The sequence below is a fragment of the Branchiostoma floridae genome, chromosome 15 (genome assembly GCF_000003815.2).
Source record: "Branchiostoma floridae strain S238N-H82 chromosome 15, Bfl_VNyyK, whole genome shotgun sequence".
NCBI classification, from domain to species: Eukaryota; Metazoa; Chordata; class Leptocardii; order Amphioxiformes; family Branchiostomatidae; genus Branchiostoma; species Branchiostoma floridae.
In genome coordinates, this window is record NC_049993.1 from 20,066,458 (window position 1) to 20,091,159 (window position 24,702).

A 24,702-nucleotide genomic window follows, 5' to 3' on the forward strand; every position below is an offset into this window, starting at 1 on the left:
ACGTTATGGATGGTTATCCTGAATATACACAAATTTACATGTCACGCTCAGAGCAGAAAATCTACTCCAGTTATGAACAGTAATGAGGGGGGATACAGACACAGTCATGTTTGGGTCCATATTCTTCACACTGTAGAAGTGACACCTACTTTGTACATGTAGCTGCAATGCAAAGAACTAGTCATTTTTGCCCAGTGAACAAGGTGACAAATATTCACCAAAACTTAGGCTAGTTTTCTTTGTTTTATAATAGAACTTTGTTACCCATACTACAGTCATTTATTCCATAGATTACTAAGATTTACTTTTCATTCCTCTACCAAGGCAAGGAGGTCATGTTGCTGCTGGTAGTGTCTAGCATTTTGCTTCTTTGAAGGATAACTAAAAAGTTTGACACAAATCATAGATATTTTTCTTTTGTAGGTCTTGTTTTACTTGAAAAATAAACCTGTCCTTGGCACTTAAAGGTCCACCGTTGGCAAGAGGCAAATCCGTATCAAAAGTGACCCTGAACTGAAGAGCATAACCAGAAACAAACAAACAAACAAACAAACAAACAAACCTGTCTCCCTTGGTGCCCACAGGTTTCCAGACGCTTGTCATGTGATCCCAGACAAGGTCGTGTGTGTCGATGTAGCAGTAGTGCTGCTCAAGGTCGTCCAGCTGGATCACGATCGACCCGTTCGCAGCTACGGAAAAAAATAAAATTCAATTAGGAACGTCCTATCTTTGTGTGACAATTTACTTCCATCTATGCAATGTATTTAGTACTTTGAAAAGAAGCTCTGAAAGTGCTGGGGAACTGCTTTCAATATATTACAAGTACTTTTTGATCATAAGTTATTTTGGAGAGGTTGTTTAGTTCAAAGATCAACTCCAACAGCTTCATCTTTTATCAAATAAATCCTCGAAAACTTTCTTTGACCTAACTAACCTCTCAACAGTGCTTTCAAAAAATGATCAGTGTAAGCATTAAACTTTTATTTAGGAAACCCAAATACCGTAAAACCAAGCCAATGATGTTTTGATGGTAATGGTACAAAAATTCAACAGAGAAACAGACAAAACACAGCCTACCAGGGATGGCGTCCATCTGTACTAGGGCGATGTCCTGTTCTGGGAGGGCGATCACACGGGCTGTGTTCTGGGGAAAAACAAACAAACAAACAATCAAATAAACAATCAATCACAATTGGGATGCATATTCAAGAGCCATGTTCTGGATACCAAAGAACTCTGTTGATAGAACTAAAACAAATATGATTTTGATCGGTTTGGTCCTGTCCTTGGTGCTGAAAATGTGTTCAAATGCAATTATGGCCTTAGATTTCAGGCTATGTTGAAGTTCAGGTCAAGTTCCATGGGAGAAATGCCTTTGAGTTACCACCGTCCAACATAATACAAGAACAGTTTCACATGGATTGGTCCTGTCCTTGGTGCTGATTCAGTATTTATTTTGAAAATGGCCATAGAATTCAGGCAAAACAATCACATGAGTCTATGGAAGCAAGCCTAAGAGTTATACAGTCCAATGTATAAAAACAACCATAATGGTTATAATAGTTTCACATTGTGTGGTCCTGTCCTTGGTGCTGATTCAGTATCTGACTTGTTGGGTCTGCATAGAAAACAATGGATTTCCAGTGCCTTTGTACCTATGCTGTGATTGTTCAATACCGTATATTCTCGAATAAAGTACGCACTTTTTTAACTTTTCAAAATTGGAAAGGTGCTACAAGTTGTTGCCAAAGTTGGGGTGCGTACTTTATTTGAGGTCACTGCACAGAGAAATGGTAAAAAAAGCCTAAAATAAAGCAAGGTGGAGCTACACTTCTAGTAATGTTTCAAAACATGCACATTGTTGTTGTCTTGAAGTTGTCTTAACATGAAACAAAGAAATTGTCTAAACATGATTTACATAAGATTGGCATTTGCATACAATCCTTTTTAGTTAGTGACTTTGACTTGTACAACTGGTTTTTCCTGATTTCTTCTACCAGTTCTCAGTGATTTTTATAATTTGCAGTAAGCAATTCACAAGTTCATAGAGACAATGACAGTGTAAATGCAGGTTATTTCATGCAAAATAACCTGGGGAAAACATCATAAATTTGAATTTATCCAGTTAAAGGTCTGTTCAAAATTGGTGGAGAAGGGGTGCGTACTTTATTTGAGTTTTTCCATTTTACCTTTCAGTCCCAAAGATCTGTCTAAGACTTGTCCAAAATCAGGGGTGCGTACTTTAATTGGGGTGCGTACTTTATTCGAGAATATACGGTACATCTCAATTTGAATCAAACCATCAGTAAACTGCAATGAAAAAATACAATTCTTAGAGATACCCTACAAATGTAGCCAGTTATCCTATGTTTGGTACTCCATAAGTACACAAGGCAGTTTAGGTGCAGAAAAATCCACTGTTGGAATAATTTTTTTTTCAAAAGTAGACTTCGTATGTGCCACCTGCGGCCCCAGCAGCACCTGTACCATCTTGGGAACAAACAAATAAACAAACAAACAACAACACACCTGTGGCCCCAGCAGCACCTGTATCATCTTGCAAACAAATAAACAAACAAACAAACAGCCCACCTGCGGCCCCAGCAGCACCTGTGACATCATGTTAACAAACAAATAAACAAACAAACAAACAGCCCACCTGCGGCCCCAGCAGCACCTGTGACATCATGTTAACAAACAAATAAACAAACAAACAAACAGCCCACCTGCGGCCCCAGCAGCACCTGATCGCCGATGTGGATGACCGGTTTAGCACCAGACAGCGAGCGGGGAGACCGGCTGGACATCACACGAGGCTTCTGTCTAGTGGGGGTCTCTGTTCTCTTCCTGCAGAAACACAGTCATATTAAAACCTCATTACTTATACAAATTAGATTCTGATTTGGACAGCTACCATCTGATTATATCAAACATCACTTAAGATATCTTCACAGGGTTGGACAAGTTTCTAAAATTCATACATAAAATGTACTTGCCTGAACCAACTTTTCACTTGCCCAAAATCTAAATGTCATTTAGCTATGTATTTTCACTTCCATTGATGGAATTCTTGTTATTGGCTCTATTTTTGTGTGGACCAATGCTTGATGTCATGACTGTGGAAAGTAGCAAGTATATCAAAATCTTACTCAATGAAAAAAATCTTAATTGCCTGATTGGGCAAGTGGGGTAGGACATGCACTTGCCCGAATGGTATTTTCACTTGCCTGGGACAATAGGGCTAGTGGACTTCATACTAAAAGTTATGGCAATCTGTCAAATCCTTATTGAGTAATTCTCTTTCAAAGTCAGAATGTAAATAACTGGAATGGTGGACAGCTCGTCATGTTTGCAAAGTAAGTTGAAAGATTATCTACAAAGAAAACAGTTAAGGGAACATCATGGCTTACCCCTTGAAAAGTTGTGTACTTGCATAGATGGGTGAAGATTGTGGTCTTTTGGGTAGAGCTCTCTGGGTCTGTAAGGGAACAATACACAAACCGTCATTCTCCTACGCAGAGGGATCACAGTCGTGTCGAAACTCCTTGGGGTCACCTCTGCTATCTGACGCACTGATACCAGTTCCTAGCCGCCCTGCTTATAAATATTAATGACCTTACCCTTATATGGGCAGTCAGCCGTTGGGGATTGGGCGTAGGAGGATGGTGCTATGTACATTTGTAAGACATAACATGATTGGCTGATAGCTTCCCAGCGGCCTTTACGAGATGGCTTTCGTAAACAGAAAGCCCAAGAAATGCCTATTCTCGAATTGGCTGACAGCTGGTTTGTGGCGACAACCATAGTAACCACTGGTAGGCCATGAGATAGGGCAGAGCCCCAATAGGCAGTTAGCTAGCCGTTGGGGACCATGCGTAGCAGGATGACAAACTGTCACTTGTGACCGCTACAATACAAACTACAGCACGACATTGTCGTGTCATAGGTTTCATGGTGTTTGCAATTTTTGGTCATGAGTAAAACACACCATCCTCATGTTTAGCTTTCATCTCACCAGGTCTTAGAAGACAAAATGTAAAGTACAAGATACCTATACTCAAAAAAATTACTCGTATTTCTGTATGACACCTGTATAACAACATCATTACAAGACAACACACAAAACAGTGCTAAAACAATCATCAACAATACTCACATTTAAAATGTAGTGTTCCTGGCTTTTAGGTGGAATTTTTGCTGTATATGGAAAAGACAGTCATACAAATCTCTTTAATGTAGAAAAAGAAAAGGTCTACATGATGAGAAAAGATTAAACAATCAAACAAACACAAACGAGAGAACATTACACATACAGTAGTTCATAATTTGGCAGTTAACTCACCATTTATAACATCTATGTTGCGACTGTTGGTCTGTATTCTATGGAGGATATACTCTGACGTCTCGTCGAACATTCTACGAACATCTCCCTGCAAAAAAAAGTTGATAAAAACTTAACACAAGAAAGACATAATAGAGGGCTACTAACATGTTTTCTTAAAAACCTGAAGGCAAAAATTGAGCACATTTTTGAGAGAATCAATACTAGTAGTAGTACACCCTCCGATTAGTGAACTTTAAGACATTTTCTGTCTGAGAATTTCTTTGTCCTTTATCTCTTTCTGTCACTCTCTATCCCTTTACATATTATAGACTGCAACAACATGCACATGTAGTACTAACTAATTCACTTTTCTTACTTGTCATTGACATTGACATTGACAGCCAAATCTCTCTACAGAATACAGTAACTGTATTCCAAATATATATCATATCATTGACAAGAATAAATGCAAATGATGCATTGTACCATGTTTAGTTTTTTTATGCAGGAAGGTTTTGTGTAATGAAAATTAACTGATGACACCAAATTTGCTGTATCTCCTTTATAGAGTGCTTTTAGAAGCTTAGGTTAGCATGTAGGAAGCCATTCCTTATTCCCCACCATGGATGCATAATTGTAATGATTATCAACAAGTGGTAACTTTATTCCAGGCAGTGCCGTGCGAGTGTTGCCACCACCACGTTATCATGCAAAACTTCATTCCTTATTCCCCACCATGGATGCATGATTGTAATGATTATGAATGCTTAAAATGTAGTTCCATGCCCTAATGCGAGTGTCACCACCATTCTGTGATCATGCAAAACTTCATTCCTTATTCCCCACCATGGACGCATGATTGTAAGACCACACCAATTTTATTCGTTGCTTCTCAGATTCGCCTGTCCATTTTTTTTTTTCACTTTCCAAAAAAATTAAGTCCTGACAAACAATAATACAGGTTTTGCTATCACAAACCTGTATTACCATTCAAAGCCACATACTCATAACTTCAGTCTATAAACAATGCCTTTTATTCAGAACATTAGTAACAAATCAAAGGGAGGGACTCATTGTATAGTGTGTCCTCAGGCTGTTGTTTTTTTGTGTTATTTGATTCGTATGTCTTCACCCTAGACCCTTTGAAAAAAAAATTATCTGTCGGTTCAATTTTTTCTGAAAAAATCTGAGAAGCAACAAATGGTATGGCCTAATGAATGATTGAAATGTAGTTCCATGCGGTGCCATGCAATTGTTGCCACCATCCCGTGATCATGCATCGGCGTGCAGCAGGCTATGGACGGACAGACAGACAGACGGACAAACGAAAGCCATTCCTTAGTCCCCACCGTAGATGCATGATTGTAATAATAATGAATCATTAAAATGTAGTTCCATGCGGTGTCATGCATGTAAGTGTTGCCACCATCCCGTGATCATGCATCGGCGTGCAGCAGGCTGTCGTGTTACAGACGGACGGACGGACAAACGGACAGACGCGTACCTGTAGCTGCAGCGACTCACGCCAACCCACCTGGTCCAAGCGGATCTTGTCAATGATTTCCCCGATCCGGGCGCAGATGTCGTCATCCGCAGTGGCGATGCACAGCATTGTTCTCACACCTGCAGATGGGGATATGAAAATATCATAAGCTAAAGCCCAGTTGTTTCAAGTTCATCTTTGGGCTTGTTATTCAATGAGACATGTTGAGAAGTTTTGTCGTTATTAGCTTTTGCTTCCATGTTTTAATGATCTTATCCAATATCTAGAAATCGTTCTCACACCTGCAGATGGCGAATATTTGATCTTAACATGAAAACGTCTTGAGCTACGCCTATAGTTGTTTCAAGTTTATCCTTATGTTAGTTATTGTATGAGGTATGGTCATTCCATGAAGTTTCTTAAAAGAAGCTTTTCTTTCTTTCTATGTGTAAATCATCTTATAAAAATATTTTGATTTTGTAATACTAGGTATACACATTTGCCAGCACAGAAATGAAAATACAAGACAGCATGCTTTAACTGACATACTTACTTGAAATAAATACTTGAAAAGTACCTGGCTTCGAACACGGGCCCTTTAGATCTCAAAATCAAAGCCTTAAAGGACATTTTAGGTCCTAAATGACTACGTAATATTTTGTTTCATCAAGTTTATAGTAGATAGTCAGACTTTTTATAATGATAAGCTTGCAGCATCAGCATAATTTCTTCTAAAGAATAGTCAAAATCAACAACTTTGTATTTTCTTTTTTTTTTTTTTTTTTTTATTGAGATTCTCCATATACATATGGAGGGTATGGCGAAACAGGTGTCAAAGACGCCTTTTCAAAGCCACCATACCGTTGGCTTTGTTGTTCGGAGTTTCCATCTCCTAGGAGGACTTCCGACCAAGGATGCAAGGGGTTCCTCCTACCCCTGACTCGTGTGTCATGGCGGGTGCGTCATGCCCGAACATGCCCCTATGGCCTGTCACCACAACAAAGGCCTGTCACTGCCACTAGCCGCAGCTATGTACTCATTTACACCTGAGTTAGGTGAGGAAAGTCGTGTAAAGTGCCTTTCCCAAGGGCACAAGATCGGTGACACGGCAAGCGGATTTGAACCCGGGACCTCTCGGGCCTGAGACCAACGCGCTCCCGATCGTGCCACGCGGTCCCACAAAAAGACCATTGAGGAATAATTCAAAACGGAGTAACTAATGTACCTGGATCCTTGTCTATGAACTCGTAGAAGGCCGGGACGATACAGAACAGCTGGACCACTTCTGAGGCCAGCAGGCACCGATACTCCTTATGTCTGCAAGGAAGGGGAGCAGAAAGATCAGCGTCTTATATAGACTGTAGGAAAATTGACATCTGTTCTTTAAGTGCAGAACAGTTGCAAGATAGTATCCAAGAAGTTATACCAATTGTATAAGGTGATCTAGAGTGGATACAGAAGGAAAATGAGATTGGCAATTAACTCAAGACATTCGCAAAATAGCAGTTACTCAAGCAACTGGATGCAAAGGAGATCAAGACAGTTTATCAGTAGTGCAATAGGAAACAAAAGGTAAGAGGGTCAAGTTAGGATGAATTTGATGCAATTTATGAGTTAATGGGCTCCTGTTGTTTGAATTACAGGAGCTATAAGTCAAGACATTTGTGTACAATTCTGAACAACACACGACTATAGTTACTCGACAAGATTTTATCAAATTACTTGGCTTAATGTGTAACTTTTGGTCTTACATTAATCTAGTTACCTGGAAGTCTAAGCTTCATCGACATTGTTCTGAAAAATGAAAAATTCAAACAATTCTTGTCTTTCTGCACATTCCTTGACCTTGATATCTAACAACTGATTAATTCACTGTTTGATCGTTTGGCCAATTGATTGATTGATTAATAGATTAACTCACAATGTGCTTTTCTTCCTGCTCTGTCTGCTGTCGTTAGTCAGCGCTGAGCCGCGTTTTCTCACGTCGTCCAGCTGTCCTCTCCGGATCAGCTCCGAAACCGTGTAGTACAGGCACAGGTACAGCTTATCGTACAGACCTCCCTCCTGTAGGGGTGTAGAGGAGATGGATTGGTTGACTTTCATCAGTTCAGCACAGGCACAACAGTATAACTCATGCTAAAAACCCCTCCTTTGGTAGGATACAATGGTATGGTCCTTTTTTTTTAGTTCAAATAGATCTGAAATGACCCGAAATCCAGCCTTTGAAGAAAACAACATCATGATGCATCAAACATCCACAGTATAGGCATAACAGGAGTATCAATTTAAAACATTCAATAAAACCTGTTTGAAACATGTTTTCCAACATGTTCAGCACCAAGGACATGTCTGACCTCCTTAGTGTCCCTGTCCATCTTGACTGCACTAAGAAGGATGGAGACAACCCGACATCGGACGTCTCGTGGCAGGAGGAACATGCTCATCGTCTCAAGGACTCTGGGGAAATAAATCATCAATGGTTAATTAATCAATCAATTAACCAATCAATAAACCAACCAACTATGAAATCCATTGTGTCTCTCTCACAAGTAGAGATTTGTTCTTCCTGTCAAGAACCCTTGAAATATTGATTAAAAAAACTTATTGATGAATCAACCTACCAAAAACTCAATCACTTTTGATAAATGTTTTAAAGAAAGGACATGCATCCCTGTGATTGTGACACGGAAATTAACCAGGATCAAATAAATCAGCTTATTAAGAAATTAAACTAATCATTCAATTCTTGATCATATTACAAACCAACTACTTTACAGACAAAATGATTCAATCAGCCCACTGCTGCAAGGTCTGTTGAAGAATAGATCATTTTGATTGATTGATAGCTTCAAATTGATAATAATCAATGAGAAAACAGCCAGACCTAATGGCAAGAGGAGTTTGAAGAGAAAGTTCTAAGGACTTACCCTAAGTTATTTAAAGAAGAAAGTTCTAAGGCCTTACCCTAAGTAGTCCAGTTTGGCCACCTCTAGTGTCTCCTTCATCAGATAGGCTGGGATGGAGAACTCTAATGAAGCCTGGATGGACAGAATAAGTGACAGAAAACACTATTACATGGCAAATCTATAATCATATCAACCATACAATATCAGGCAGAGAATCAGCACCAAGGACAGGTCTTACATTTAAAGTAGAAGCTGCTTAATTGCACGGCCTATTTGCCAGTGAATTTCGTGCAATTATCCGGATGGTGCAATAATGCGAAGTTATCTAGCTGGACCACACCGGTTTGGGATTTGGGGATTTCGTGCAGTTAACAGAAGTGTGCGTTAATCCGGTGTGCAATTAAGTGGCTTCTACTGTATATGTTTCATTGTCTGTAGAGAATATGCACAAGGATATCACAATGTCTTCTTTGCAACATAGACATTAACAACTTCAAAACACTGTTACACAGCAGTTCACTTACTGTTTTATTCACTCACCCACATGTATTCAGGGGTCGAAATTCATTTTTGGGATTAGGTGCACTGGTGCACCACGCTTAAAAAGTTGGGTGCACCAAAAAATTTTTGGGTGCACCACTTAAATTTAAGTATAACCTAATAGCAAAACTTAGTTACAAGCTATCAAATTCTTAAACAAGGACCATGACAGACATCTTTATTATTTTTCTAACACTTAGATGTCAAGAATATGATGTATACTAGTATACTTTGATATCTTTATATACATAAACCTAAGAAAATATTTGGGTGCACCCACAGAAAATAATTGGGTGCACAGCTCCAATTTTGGGTGCACCTGGGTGCACATGCACCCAGTATTTCGAGCCCTGTGTATATCATTCATCCCTTATCATACCAGAGGCCCTAGGTTTGAGGGGGAGCCAGACTTTAAGCATGCTTAATAACCCACAACACAATAGGAGAACGTGCATGGATCAAATCTATCCCCAACATCTTCTATCAGATAGAGATTCTGCACCAAGGACATGGGAAAAATTGTTATAAATGCAGAGAATGTAGACAGGAATATAACAATGTTTTAAAGTGTCATGGTCACTTACAAGTACACACAGTAAACTAGTACTAGTAGTAGGACTACACCAAGCTATGATGATTGAATTCTCGCCACTTTCTGTTTGGTGGAAACCAGAAGTGAATGAATTTTGTTGAAATGATAATTTCTTACCACGAACAACAAGAGCAGCATGTTGCATCTCTCCCTGTCATGTTGACGCATGTCAATCAAATCCTCCAGGAATGTCGAACAAATTGGTACATCTAACGTTCTGCAAAAAGACAAAAATCTAGTTTTGTTTAAGGTTTAAAAAGGCAGTTCTCCCAATATTTACAGGTCATGTACGGAGACAGGTTTTAATGGACATAGTGAAATTCTCCTGCCTTTTTTTTAAATTAACAAAATGTGCAATAAACAGTGGACAGTGGCTTAATTAGTTTCAATGTACCATCAATGCGATGATACAAAACCTGCATTTTTATGTAATAGTGGCGTCAGGAAGGATATCCGGCCGTAAAAATGGGTGTTAGCCCTATCCAAACCGAAATGGAAAGTCTTCATACAGTGCCGGTAGCAGTCATGATCACCGACGAGCAGCCGGTATTGTCGCGGGCTTGGCTGACTTGCGGGTGCGGAAGGCAGGGTCCAGCCACCGAGGCAAACCATGAAGTTGAAGCCCAGAGTTGGACTCACTGGACAGAGCCGCATGGAAGCACAGTGTGAAGACTATCCGACTGCTGCCTACCCCTGTCTCAGGGATCCCAGCAGCAGTATAATCAAAAATGGATACGACGATACGACGACGAATAATTACTGGGTTCCTTTCTAACGCCTTACCTCCTGGAGTATTCCCTCTCTAGCAGCAGGTCCTCCTGTACATTGAAGGCCAGGTACTTCAGTCTGCGCCGGTCAAGATCTGTGGAATAGATAAATTATGTGAACAGTTAACAATATGTGTACACAATCATGAATACTTTCTGGCACCCCTGTATAGTTATAGGGATGTCCCTGTAGCTCAACTGGTAGCAGCTTCACAGTTGGTTCCAGGTTGGTAACTGGGAGACCCTGGTTCGAATCCGTGAAGGGTATCCTGGTCGGAGCTGCACTCATATTTCAGAAGGGACGTACAAATGTAAAATTGGGGGTCCCGTGTTTGAGGAGGTGCCTCCAGCACGTTTAACAGCTACATTACTCAGATGGGTACCTACTGACTTTCATAATACAGCAAGGCATAATAGTTCTCAATAGGTTCATAACTGAAATAGCTCACAATCACAGTTAAGTCTTACCTATGTTCATAGTGTCTGTGAGTGGGAATCTGGACCGTAAATGTGTTGTCTATGGAAGAGAAAACAAATCAAAGCAGTAAGTCACTATTTTGCACTGCTTGCAACCAATTTCTCTTTTTGCATTAGAAATAAAACCACGAAATATCTTTCAAAAGCCAAGTTTTAACTTAAAATGATAATTATGATGAAACGTTTGGTACCTTTTCTCCAAATATCCCGTACAACTCCAGTGATTTAAATACAGTAGGGGTGAACCCTGTGGACAGCTTGTGTCTCTGAAAAGCAGTCAAACATATGATTGTCAATGTCGTTCTGATTTCTTACTATCTAATCCTTGGGAGAACCAACTTTAAAATAGAGTCATTCAAGTCAAAGGCTGTTAAGAATGCTAAGTCTCTTATAATGCCACCAGCTACATATAATGTTGATAAACAATACAATCGAGTCATGTCAAGAATGTCTCAAATACCTTAAAGTCTCAAGGGTGCATACCTCAGAAATTACGGATGCTGAGTTCATTTAGTAGATCTCTTTAACATACAGTACTTGCACACACAATTTGGCACAACAAATAAGATCACCCAATGGAATTATGAGAGATGACAATAACTGTAACACACAGACAAAATTTAGACTTTGAATTTCTTCTCTTCTTAAGCATTACCTGAAGAAGTCTAAAGGTGATTTCAAGTAAGGCACAAACAAAAGAAAGAGAAGAATGTTCCTCACCACGGGATGGTCCGTCAGAGCAGAGTCCTGGAAAAACTGGGTCACCTGCAGTCTCTCAGCAGCTGGGGAAACAGGACAAGGAGGCGTCATGGGGAATATTTGTACACACTGTCAGCGAAAATAAGCCAAGGGGGCAGGGCTGCCTTAACATTAAAGCCTTCTGGTACATTATAGTTTTTGAATTACGTACCAAATCCATGATTGGTGGATATAGGCTATGGTTTATCTGTATCTATATCTATATAGCCGGTATAACCGCCCTTCGGCGTAACACACCAGCTTTGCAGGCACGCGGCGCGGCAGCAGCTGGTTATATTACACTGAACGATCCGTCATACCTAACTTTTGCACTTCTATCTGCAAGCGTTCTTTAAAGCTATCCAGAGAAGATGCCCCTACTGCTTGGTGATAACAAATTCCACTCTACGATAGTTCTGGGAAAATACAAAAACATAATAGAACACAATCTTTTCATACAAGATTTGCAGCAATTGTGCATTCGACCCTGAGAATAATATTCTTGATTATTATTATCATTTTACTACTTAGATGACTCTTCTGATTTTTCAAAGTCATGATGAGAGTGATGATTGAGTTACTTACATGTGACCAGTCTCCCGTCCAACATCCACACATGGGGCAGGCAGTCTATCACATGGATACGGTCTGGGGAGGGAGGAAAAAGTTAGGACTTATTAAAAGTGAGCAGAAGTACCGAATAGTTTATATGTAGCCAGGAAGGCTAATACTACACAATCATGTACGGTAGTTTATTCTTTGAACAATCAACCAATGCATATAAAAGTACTAGACTGTTAGGTAAACAAATGCCAGATTCTTTAATCAAAACATTTCATGTCACTTTCATTTTGGTTGGTTTTAAGTTATAAATTTTAAAGACTGTTCTCATTCTAATTAGTAACTACTATACTTAAGTCTTACCAAAAAGTCTGAAATTTTGAATGTGTTAACATTTTCTTGACATGATTTTTTTCCTGAAAAGGAATCCTATATTGCAATATTGGTTATACCATAACGAATTGTTTACACTTAATACTATACTGCTTTTGAATCAGTAGTCTTTGTACTTTTTTTGGGGGGGGGAGAATGAAAAGAGGTAAGACTATTAACAGCAACGACAAAGACTCTTGAAGCTATGACCACAATGCCCCTCCCTCTGATAGGACCCTCCATTTTGTAATGCGTTGAATGCACCATTCTTTGCGTGCACAAATTACACAACAATTACCGCGGTAACTATGTACCGAGTAGGGCCTGTGACAACACAGCCGCAGCTTTTCACTTCCCCACGAGTCACCGGCGGACACAGTTACAAATCACAGAACCAACAGCCGGGAGGATTATCAATGGGTTTTTGTCAGGTGGGCAAACATTGTTGCATACCAGCTGGGTGGAGTTATCTTGTGAACAAACCAACCTCTACAAAATTACAAAACAATACCAAACAATAACTTTTTTGGCCAGAAAATGCAAATATTATTAAACTCAGTTGACATAGTTTTGACCTAAAAGTTTGGAGACTTTGTCAATATACCTTCATGAGGTGAAATACACTAGGTTGAGTTTAACCTAAATGTGAACCAACAAACCTACCATAGTATTACGTTTAAAACCATTAAATCAACCAAAACTGCGCAATTCCTTGATTTGAAAATAAAAATCTAACAACCTGTGAATCATTATGCCTTTAAAATATTAATGTTTATCAGTTTTAAACTTTCCCCTCAGCCTCTGTTTACATGTTCATTATAAAATTCACCTAATTATCACTTTAAGTCCAATTCCCAATTAAAACATGCTCCAACTAAACAGAAAAAAAACAGCCTACGAATGTTACAGAGGCAAAATCAAACATCGGAAGTCCCAGACAGAGTTACAAGCCTATTGAGCTAAAATCGATACATCTTTGTCAAATGAGCAAACATCCTTGTCTGCCTCCTTGCCCAGAAATGTCTGGACACGCCAAGGAGTCTTCCCATCCATCTTAATGTCTGTAAGACTTTCATGGCAAATTGGGAAGACATTGGCTGTGACTGAGAGGGTTTTGACCACACATGGCAAATAGGAAAACGTTGCAACTGTTTTTCAGCATGATGTAATTGTTGGTAGTTGTCACCTCCTTTTGGCTGACTTGACGGTGGCTAATTATATATAATATTTGTTTTCATTAAGAAGCATTTGTTGGTTGCCAATGGGTAATATTAATATTCATTTCCAAAGTTACAAATCTTCTGGTGGTAACAATGGAAGGTTTTCACGCTACCCATTGCAACTGAATGATTAGCTTTTGGGGGACACAAAACTATGTACTATGATTAATATGTACTTATTATATCTTGTTTTTTCCACATACCTGCCCTAGATAGGTGGTATTTTCTGAGCCATGAACTGTGTTGATAGTGAAGTGTAATCAGCTATGGCAACACTGGGAACTTCAGGTCCATTTATAGGTCAGCTGTTATCTTAACACCTCAACTCGAGTGTTTGACTAAAAGCAGTTAACAACACTGTGTACATAAATTGTAACTGCCATCTCCTATACTGCCTGTTGTTCAATCAGTGGCTTTCACAAGAATTATGCACTAGATAAAAGTTGTTCACTGGACAGTTGACTGAGACTACTTAGAATTATTAGTAGTCAGTCAAATTACATTATGACCAGGATGTCATGATCAGGGTTTAGAAATGTCAGGTGAATTTCTTAAGTTTGTAACAAATTGCAGGCCAGTCGTTGAATGTTTTGGGGGAAATTTGGAAAATTGAAAAGCTCAGCAAAATTGCAGGCAGACATCTACAGCCCTGACAACATGTACTTTGACATGATGGCAGCCAACAAGCTACAACTATTATCAATTAATTATCAATCATTGATTAAAATCAATCATAATATTGATACTATAATTATATCATCTAATATAATTGATAATGATTAAGTAACAAACAATCATAAATCAATTATTATTGATTGATTAAAGATGTGACTAATTAGTTAATTAATCGATGAAGAACTGCTAGTTCCCAAACGACCTTGACAGCAGTACTCACAGTATGTGTCTTTCTCCAGCTGGGGGTTGCCATGGAGATAGAGTTCCAGGATGTGCAGCTGGCGAATCTTCCCAACCTCCTCCCACGTCAGGTCGTTATTGGACAGGACCAGCGTTCCTATGGCAACGAACCGCGACAAACCGTCCAGAAATCTCACCTGGGGAGAAACAAAATATTTACATGTTAAAACTTTCTTACTTCACACATCCTTAGGAAGTGTTAATAATCGTTTTGTCTTGTCTGTCTGTGTCAATTTGTGTGTGTGTTTGTCTGTGTGACTGTGTTTCTGTGTGTGTGTGTGCATGTGTTTGTGTGTTCCTGTGTGTGTATTCCAAATGTGTATAACATTGTGTGTATGCATGTATGTCTTTGTGTGTGTGTGTGCATGCAGATGTGCATGTGTGTGTTTCCATGAATCCAAGAATACACAATCATAAGGCAGGTTTGCCCTACAGTATCCGTATCTATTTTTCCTTTTTGGGACAGGAAGGGTTGTTTGTGAATACCTGTTCTAAATACCTGCCCAAATAATCTATCAATCATATCAAACCATCACAAATCTCAATGTCACCTGATTAATACGTGCAAAGTCTGTAGATCACAAATGTATTTTTGATTATCCAGACATCAAATGAACAACCTGCAAAAAGTGTCATTTGAAGAAAATCATGACTCCACATACTCTTTTAAAAAATACTATCTATAGCTGCCCCTACGGCCAGTGAGACTATGGAGCCGGTGAGCATGAGCGTGACTTGAAGGGTAAAAACTTTCCCATTGTTCGCAACTGCAGTTGAAATTTCTGGACAACCTGCTCATCAGATACATGATAAAACTTTTGTGACTGGGAGAGACTTTAAAACCTAAAGCCTAAATCTTTCTTACTGCGTGCCACCCTTCAAATTCCTCAACCCAACCCTTAGCTCCAAGGAAACCTTAAGATGGCTTGTGTTTCACCTGGATATCAGGACAAACCACTACTTAAACCCTCCCAACAAACCTCTTAATTCCAGAGCAAACTTTCACAGGACAGGTGACCTTCTGATTCTGACAGAACTGGGCTAACTCCATCAGACCCTGATGATAAGAGGGTAAATAAGAGGGTAACACGTGAAGAAGTGTCATGGTGATGGCTAACCCAAGCGAACCTTGATCTCAGGTTGGAACTACATGAGAAGCTAGTTCCCATGTAAAGCTCACTGAAACTATGTTGGCTCCTGCTTGGAACTATAGCATATTATCCGTGACCATGTTACCCCGCCCATACCTGTCAGCCATGCCCGGGCCTTCTAGCCATCAGGGCTGTGTACCTAAATACCTGTACCTGTACCGTACCTAAAAAAACACACACCAAAACTCCAGTTCATTTTGTATCCTGACTTATCTAGCCTAATACTAAATATTATCATTGATTAGATAATACGATCACATTTTAGACATTCTGGTCACACAAACATGATACTTTGGATGCAGAGAAAAAAAAACACATTTCAAGTTCCAGGATTTATTGACTCAGGTTATTTTAAACAATTATACATTAAAAATCTTACAAAAGATCAAGATAAACCAGGCCAAATTACAGGGTCTGAGTCTGTTTTCATGCTGATTTTCCAGGCAGTATTTTTCTTAAGACTCAGAATTACAAAAAGTCAAATTGTTGAGGCCTGAAGAGGCACCTGTACAATCTGACGATGTGTTTGATGATAACCAGTTCTACTCTAAGAGTAAAACTTGCAGTAACGTATCCAATAATTTTTATCAGCTAGATTCTGAGTCAATAACACTGAAGTCTGTACTAGTATTCAAGCGAGTTATATAATCTGCTTCAGATCTCCTCTTTCCTTTACGGAGAAAAGTTTGTTTCTTTGTCTGTATGTTTATTTATTTGATTACATTTTAACCTGGTGTATGCACTGCATACTGCCTGCTTGTGTGGTATTACCCATTGGCTGGTTGAACATTACATCCATTTAGGATATAGTTTCTCACATTAGATGCGAACGATGGGGTGTGAACCTTAAGAAAACACCTGCCCACTCCAGTTCTACCTGCCCCTTCCCCGACAGGTGTGTTACAGATGAGACATAACACACCTGAGTTTAACCCCCACAGGTGAGACATACACACCTGAAGTTAACCCCCACGTTGTATCACTAAGCGAGGTTAAACGTTGAGGTTAACCCAAGCTTTGTGCGGAAAGCGTTTCCATAGTACGCAGGTCCCGTGTGCCTGAATACCGGCCCGTAACACAATACCTGCGGTGAACTGTGGATAAGGTGACTCAGGTGAGAACAATACCTGGGCAGGTGAGGACAATAGGTGGGCAGTGAAACCTGTGGTATTGTTGGTGTTGTTACAACACTCCTAACGGGTATTTTGTCACGCCAGTGTGTTTTGGTTTTACACACTTTCGCCGGTGACTCGATTACACGCTCCATTGGTTCGTAGCTTCCCCACCGAGAGTTTGGGAAAACAGTTAAATATTTGGGAAAACAGTCGAATGTTGATCCCAAAACATTGAAACATACCTGTCTCGTAAAATGTTTTTCTTCCTAATCTTTATAGATTCCATGTACATGCAGGTATCATGATGTTATATATATATATATATATACAGCGCGGTCACGTTTTGATCTTGATACCCTCTATTAGAATTGAGTTTTTATCAAAAGATTCTAAAACTGTACAGTTTTAGAGCAGTTTGGGTCTGATAATAACATACATATCAGGTACAGATATAGCAAACTTGTGGTTATCAATGGCGTTGTTACAACAGGACAGAATAAAGCCGATGTTTTGGTTTTTCTCATTTTCTCCAGAGATTTGATTACTTGGCAATTTGAAGGTGAAGGTAGTTCCTAACCTCCACTCTAAAACTCAAGGAAAAACTCTTAACATTGCAGCAGTTGTATTTATCAAGTTAGACCTTTTCCCAAATGGTGGGGTCATGTGGCATAACTGCAGGGTGTTTGGCTCATAACCCAGAGGTCCTGGGTTTGAAACCTGTCATGCTACCAATCTTGTGCCCTTGGGGAAAGCATTACACGACTTTCCTCACTCCACCCAGGTGTAAGAAATTGGGTACCTGACTTCTGAGTTTGGCCGTACTACCTGGTAAAGGGTCGTTGTAAGGAGAGGGTTGGGATCTTCCTCCCAATACTGTTCCCTATAATATAGCTAGACACAGTGGATAACAACTCACTGCCCCTAATGATGATACTTTTAAAATTAGTTTACCCTTTTTGCCAAATTTCATAGAAATTCAATCATGTATTAATAACTATTATGAAACTTACCAAAGGTCTCTGTAAAATAGATTCTGAATCTGAAGTTTCTCTCTAAATCTTTATCAAACTAATCCCTATCAAAGGATACAAAAGAACAGTGACAGTTCTCTTAATGCTTCCTTTGGATCCTATAATGGCACACACATATCAGGTACAGCTATAGGGGAGACCTGAGGTATTGTTGCTGTTGTTAAAAACAGCGTAGCAGGTATTTTGTTATGACAGGATAAAGCCAATGTTTTGATTCCCTCCACTTTCACCAGCGAGTCTATAACAACATGAGTCTATAACAACATTTACATGGTACATTGGTTCCTAGCCTCTCCACCAAGGACCTGTAACATACTTTTTTAACATTGCACCAGGTGATAATTGGCAAGATCTTTTCCCTAATTTCATGGTTTGAGGTTAGTCACCTGAAATAGCAGGCTAATAATCTCCCTAATACAGTATACTTTTACTCAGGTATTGGGTTTTTATCAAACTTCAACTCCCCATCAAAAGACACTTTCCCATCTTGTTACGCTTTCATTGGATTCCATAATGGCGCACATATCAGGCACGGGTATAGGAGAGCTGTGGTATTGTTGGTGACGGCGAATTCAGTCACGGGTATTTTGTCATTTCAGGTTTTGTTTTGGTTTCAAGCACTTTCACCTATGGTTCAGTTACACCGTCACGGCTTCTCCATTTCTAGCTTCCCCACTGAGGGTCAGAGTCTGAGAAACAGTAACTTAGATCTTGGCAAGTGTAGAATTGTTCTTTTTTTAATGTTGGATTCCAAAGAAAATACATCGCAACCTATTGTTGACTGTAAAGTATCACATGTCATTTGCAATGAATTGAGTTTTTGTTATACAGATTAGTTTTTCCACACTTTTACATCGAGTGATCATGTTATAAATTAAAGTCTTTGATTATGAAATGCTTTGAAACATTGCAGGAATCATATTCAAGAATAAGGAAAGTATACTGTAAATGTATTTAAGTTTGCGGGGATTTAATTTCGCAGCAGCGGGAAAAAGGACTTTTCGCGGTGGATTTAAGTTTGCGGTAACACTATAGACTGCAATCTAATATCATAATAGAAAAATGTTTGCAGTTTTAAATTCGCGATGAAGTGGTCACCGCGAAAACTGCGAACATTAATCCACCGCGAACATTTCTGCATTTACAGTATTTTAAATTTTTCCATAGCTAGGAAAACACTGAGCTTATAATTTCCAGCCTGGAAGGATTCAGGTGTTCACTGTAGTCTGAGCCTACTCATCAAGTCTAATGATAACAATAATCACATATTGATATTGACACTTTCATTGTCTGGTTTGAAGGAAGGGCTTGTTCAAAATCAACCAGCGGCAAATTATGTCTTCTTTCTTCTGTTAATTAGGCATTCAAACCTTCAACCATGCGCCTGGTTTAGAACCACTAGACCAATGCACACTAATTGCTATCAGCTACAGTTTATAAGGAGTGGCTGTCCATCAACTGTACAATAATTGTCATAATGATACATTACATTTTCACCTTTTGTCTGAGAGTAGGATTCAATTTATTGTACAACAGAAATTTCCACAAATTTAAAGGAGCTTTGTGATACTTTAGATGTAAAAGTGTAAAATCACGAAAATGAGTTGAGCAATTGTTACATGACGAATTTTGGAATCTAAAAAATTACAAAATTACCAAAAAAAGTTTTAAAAGTCTTGTATCTTCAATTGTTATGAGTCAGTTCATGGCGCAACCTAGGCTGGCTTTTGAAAGTATTTCGACCACTGGACAGGTGCAAATACGCACTGTACAGGTGTTTTCAGGTGCAACTATAGGTTAAGGTGTACGTGTACTAGGTGTGCAGTCCCTTCTCACAACCCAGTTCTGTTGTGATTACAAACCCCCACCAGTGGTCAGACAACAGTGCAGTGTTGACACGGTGTCTGGTGTCCCAACACAGCCCAATTCTCTCTTCAACCAGAGAATGGTTCAGCTAAAGACTGGGATTAAATCTTAATCAGGGACAACATGTTGAAAAAGAGACAACAAAAAGGCCTGGTTTTCTAATAAAGGTTTGAGTTCAGAATTCATAGAGGAATTTGCTTGACTCACTTCAAGCCATGTCCCAATTTTCTCTTCAACCAGAAAATGGTTTATTTATTTATTTATTTAGTTTTATTTATTTATTTAGTTCGGCTGTATGAATGGTTCGGCTAAAGACGGCAATCAAACCTACAATTTTGTAAATCTGGGACAACATGTTGTGAAAAAGACACAGAAAAAAGACCAGGCATTCAGACTAAGCTTGTTTGAGAATTTTGCATGCATCTCAATTTTCAAGTCATGTCCCAGTTTTCTCTGCAACTCAAAAATGGTTTGGCGAAAGATCCAGGGTGGTTGATGGTGGTTTGTAGTGACAACATAACTAGGTTGTGAGAAGGGACACACGTACACCTACCTGTTAGTGTTAAGTTGTACCTAAAAACACCTGTGGGTATTTACACCTGTCCAGTGCTCGAAATAGTTTTTTAAGCCAGGTTGCCCAGGGTGGAAACCAACCAGAAGATAATAGGTACTACATGTATAATAAACGTCACAAGCAGAAATAAGTTCCTGGTCCTCCTAAGACCCCTTTCATACTAAGCCTTGCAAGTTGTAACAGGTGACAGACAGACAGATTTTGTCAGAATAAAGGTATAGTCCTCACCCCATTGTTGCTGAGGTCCAGGTACCAGATATTGGAGCAGGCCTCCAGTCCCTGGACAGTCTCGATGTGGTTACCACGGAGATGGAGCGCCTGGAGCCGAGGGCACATGTTCAACTTCTCCAGCAGGACTGGAGATGAGAAAGAAAATCATCAATTAAAGAATTAATGAATTTTGATTAATGAAATGAGTCTAGTGGCTGCATCAACACCGTCTCTAAATTTTCTGTTATAGGAAAAATGCCTGCAGCCACGAACACATGTTCAACATCTCCAGAACTCGGGAATAAAATCACAGTCATTAGATAATAGCAGATACTACTATCATCAATAGATAATAGAAGGTAATGCTATTATCTTACCTATCACAAGTAAGATAGAAGCAGTGGCTGTTATCTATTTGATAATATACTTTTTATGTTTTAGAAATAGTGCCTGGAGTCGCGGGCACATGTTCAACTTCTCCAGCAGGACTGTATGGGGAATTAAATCACAGTCATTGATTTGTACTTTGTGTAATAATTGATGCCGTGTACAATTGTCGTACAGCAAAGTTCAAGATAATATAGCAGTGGCTGTCACAATATTCAAGTTATTAAATATAATTTTAAATTAGTGTTTTAAATTGTGTCTAATTTTTATCATTCGTAGAAGTAATACCTTCACTGGGGGAACAAATCATAGTCATTAGATAATAGCAGCGTCTGTAATGTAGTATTCAGCAGCTATAGATACAATTAGAGTTCTCATTTTTTATATTTCAGCCATACATAGTATGGTGAAATATATTGTATTCGTAATGTTTCTTCTTTCTTCTTTCTCCTGTCAAATCTTCAAAGTGATTCATCTCCGCCGTTCCTGAACCGAATGACCTGAAATTTGGCACAGAAGTAGAATGGGCTAATACCTTGATGCTTTTTTCTCAGTTTTTTCATATCTGCCTCTAAAATGATTTTATTGAGATTTTTTGGTCAATTTTAGACCAAAACTGTATATTTTGGCCCCTGTACCCTGGTATTACAACCAAATGAGCTGAAATTTGACAGAGATGTGCCCTGATAATGCCCCCATATAAATTCGATAACACTTTTGGTGTACAGTACAACAAAATGCTTATTTTTGCGATATTTTTACCAATTTTTGATCAAAAAGGGACACTTTTGGCCCCTGTACCCTGGTATTACAACCAAATGAGCTGAAATTTGACAGAGATGTGCCTTGATAATGCCCCCATATAAATTCAATAACACTTTTGGTGTACAGTACAAAAAAATGCTTATTTTTGCGATTTTTTGACCAATTTTTGACCAAAAAAGGACACTTTTGGCTCCTGTACCTTGGTATTGCAACCTAATGAGCTGAAATTTGACACAGATGTGCCTTGATAATCCCTTCATATAAATTCAATAACACTTTTGGTGTACAGTGCAACAAAATGCTTATTTTTGCGATTTTTGGCCAATTTTTGACCAGAAAAGAACACTTTTGGCTCTTGTACCCTGGCATTACAATTAAATGACCTGAAATTTGGTATAGATAGGCATTAGATACTTAATAACAAGATTCAAGTAAATTTTTTGACATAAACAACTTTAAAATGATTAATTTTGGCACTTTTCTGAGGGGAAATTTGTTTTCTTTTGGCCTCCTGACGTGACCTTCCGTGACCCCGCACAGAGCCACACCTGTGCGCGTCAGCCGGAGAGTTAATTGAATCAAAGACCTAGCCAATCAGCGAAGAGGAGGCCAAAGGCTAATTAATATTCATAAGCGGGGCCTCATGATCCCGTATATAGCAGTGTTCCCGCCAGGGGGAGCGAAGCCCGCCTAAGGCTCTCGCATTTTACACTATTCAGAAGGCTTTATATTGTATCAGTTCTTAGGGGCATATGTATGATAATCGCAGCAGTCACTTAACTTCTCTTCAGGAATTTAGCGTAACACTATTTCAGGTCAAACCGTCAAAGGCAACTAAAAACAAACTTTAACGTTACTGAGTTCAACAGTACTTATAACTTGTTATCCGAAGTTGAAACGCTAGCGCTAGCGATGGTATTTTCGCTGCGCTGTTAGCTCCGTGCGACTGTTGTTGACGGTCTTATAACGGTATATTTTGCACCCCTGTACCCTGGTAACATTTGGTATAGATAGGCATAAGATAGTTGGTAAAATGATCCATTGGCAAGTAAAATTTTTGGCATAAAGTACTGTAAAAGGCTTAATTACAGCACTTTTTTGGGGGGAAATTGGTTTTCTTTCGTTCTCCATGCCATGACCTTTCGGACGTTCACCCCACAGAGCCGACATCTGCACCTGCGTCTAGCCGGCAGGAAGAGTTAATTCAATTAATGGTTCAGCCAATCAGCGAAGAGGAAAGCGAAGGCTAATTAATATTCATAAGCGGGACCACACAATACGTTAACTTGAAGACTCAGGCCGTACAGACTTCTCGCCAGGATTTTTTCAAAGCGTCGGACAGGGGTCCGGGGGCCGCCGAATGTCCCTGGCGGGGTCCAGGGGCAGGGCCACTGTGGGGGGGGCTCAGGTGGGCGAAGCCCCCCCGGAAGCTCTTGCATTTTAGACTATTGAGAAGGCTTCTTTTATCAGTTTTTTTAGGGCCATATCTACGATAATCGTAGCAGTCACTGACTTCTCTTCAGCAGTTTGACTTTAAAATATTTCGGGTCAAAGCTTCAAAGACAACTAAAACCTCATAAACAACAAACTTTACTTAGCTCAACAGTATACAAAAATATTGTACGGGTTGCCATCCTTAGTTGAAGCGCTTATTTATAGCGCTAGTATCTTCGCTGCGCCGTTAGCCGCCGTGCGACTTTTGTTGACGGTCTGATATCCCTACGTCGCCGCCTCGCTGATATTCCCACGGACATGTTCCCTAGTCAATAGATCAGCATTTTCTCTATAGTGACCACCTGTCTATAGTGGCCACATTTCCTAGTGCTGTTGTTGTTTGACATAAACTTTGAACATTTAAATTGTAAGTAACTTTAAACTGCCAGAGTTTCAGCCCAATAAAACACTCTCAGCGCCAGGGTATGAACAGACTGACCAGACAGACGAAAATAAATCCTCGAACAAGGTTCAATCGTATCTTCCGGGTCTGGCAGGAAGTTGTTAAACTAAAATAAGAATAGGCTCGATGGCTGATTGCATACAAAGTAAAACAGTTTAACAGTTTTACAGCTTGAAGAAAACAAACGCTCCTACAGTACCTGCACCTGCTTGATAATTATTAAATCGTATGCCCTACTTGAATAAAAAAAAGTTTACTGCAATAATAAATGTACCCACATCACAAGGAGCTTGTACTTTTTTAAACTTACACCTAGTTATCGTACTGAAAATTGTTAATGACATTACATGAAGTCATTCAACAATTTTCAGTCATGATGAAAATTTTCTGAATGGAAGGTGTGATTATTGTCATTTTCTGAAAAATAGAAGCAAGCTCTGTTTTTACCTGGAATCAATTCACAATACCAGTCCACTTTGGGGGATAATGTTAAGAGGATGTTCCATTTTTGCGCAGGGGTGATTTGGAACAGTCCAATGTTGCGTGGGAAGGGGTATGGCTGAAATATGCTGTATTTGCTCTTAAGCAAATGTCGGCCTTTCTAGTTATCTATTTATTTTTCTTTGGATTTCTACACTAGCCTGAGAGCTACCGTAAAGGCAGTCATTTCTAATTTGACCAAATTTTGTTACGGGAAGCTTATACGGGAATGATGGATCATCATGATTCATATCACTAACAAATTGGTGTAATTAGGTCAAATTAGTTTACTGAGAATGATGTAGCACAAAGCTCTCATGTCACAGTGAAT

At 39.3% G+C, this 24,702-nt stretch overlaps 1 protein-coding gene across 1 annotated transcript in view; it reads right to left on the bottom strand.

The window, feature by feature from the left end:
* The window catches only part of LOC118431646, a gene marked incomplete in the record, with an annotated part of 39,552 nt that overhangs the window by 11,345 nt on the left and 3,505 nt on the right, over positions 1-24,702 (bottom strand). Inside the window, 19 exon segments of the mRNA XM_035842888.1 lie at positions 569-689; positions 1,078-1,144; positions 2,727-2,847; positions 3,411-3,478; positions 4,157-4,197; positions 4,343-4,430; positions 5,829-5,947; positions 7,033-7,124; positions 7,729-7,871; positions 8,162-8,264; positions 8,772-8,845; positions 9,963-10,062; positions 10,629-10,707; positions 11,081-11,129; positions 11,281-11,355; positions 11,810-11,871; positions 12,413-12,475; positions 14,876-15,032; positions 20,861-20,988. Coding sequence (XP_035698781.1) covers positions 569-689; positions 1,078-1,144; positions 2,727-2,847; positions 3,411-3,478; positions 4,157-4,197; positions 4,343-4,430; positions 5,829-5,947; positions 7,033-7,124; positions 7,729-7,871; positions 8,162-8,264; positions 8,772-8,845; positions 9,963-10,062; positions 10,629-10,707; positions 11,081-11,129; positions 11,281-11,355; positions 11,810-11,871; positions 12,413-12,475; positions 14,876-15,032; positions 20,861-20,988 — 1,750 coding nt within the window.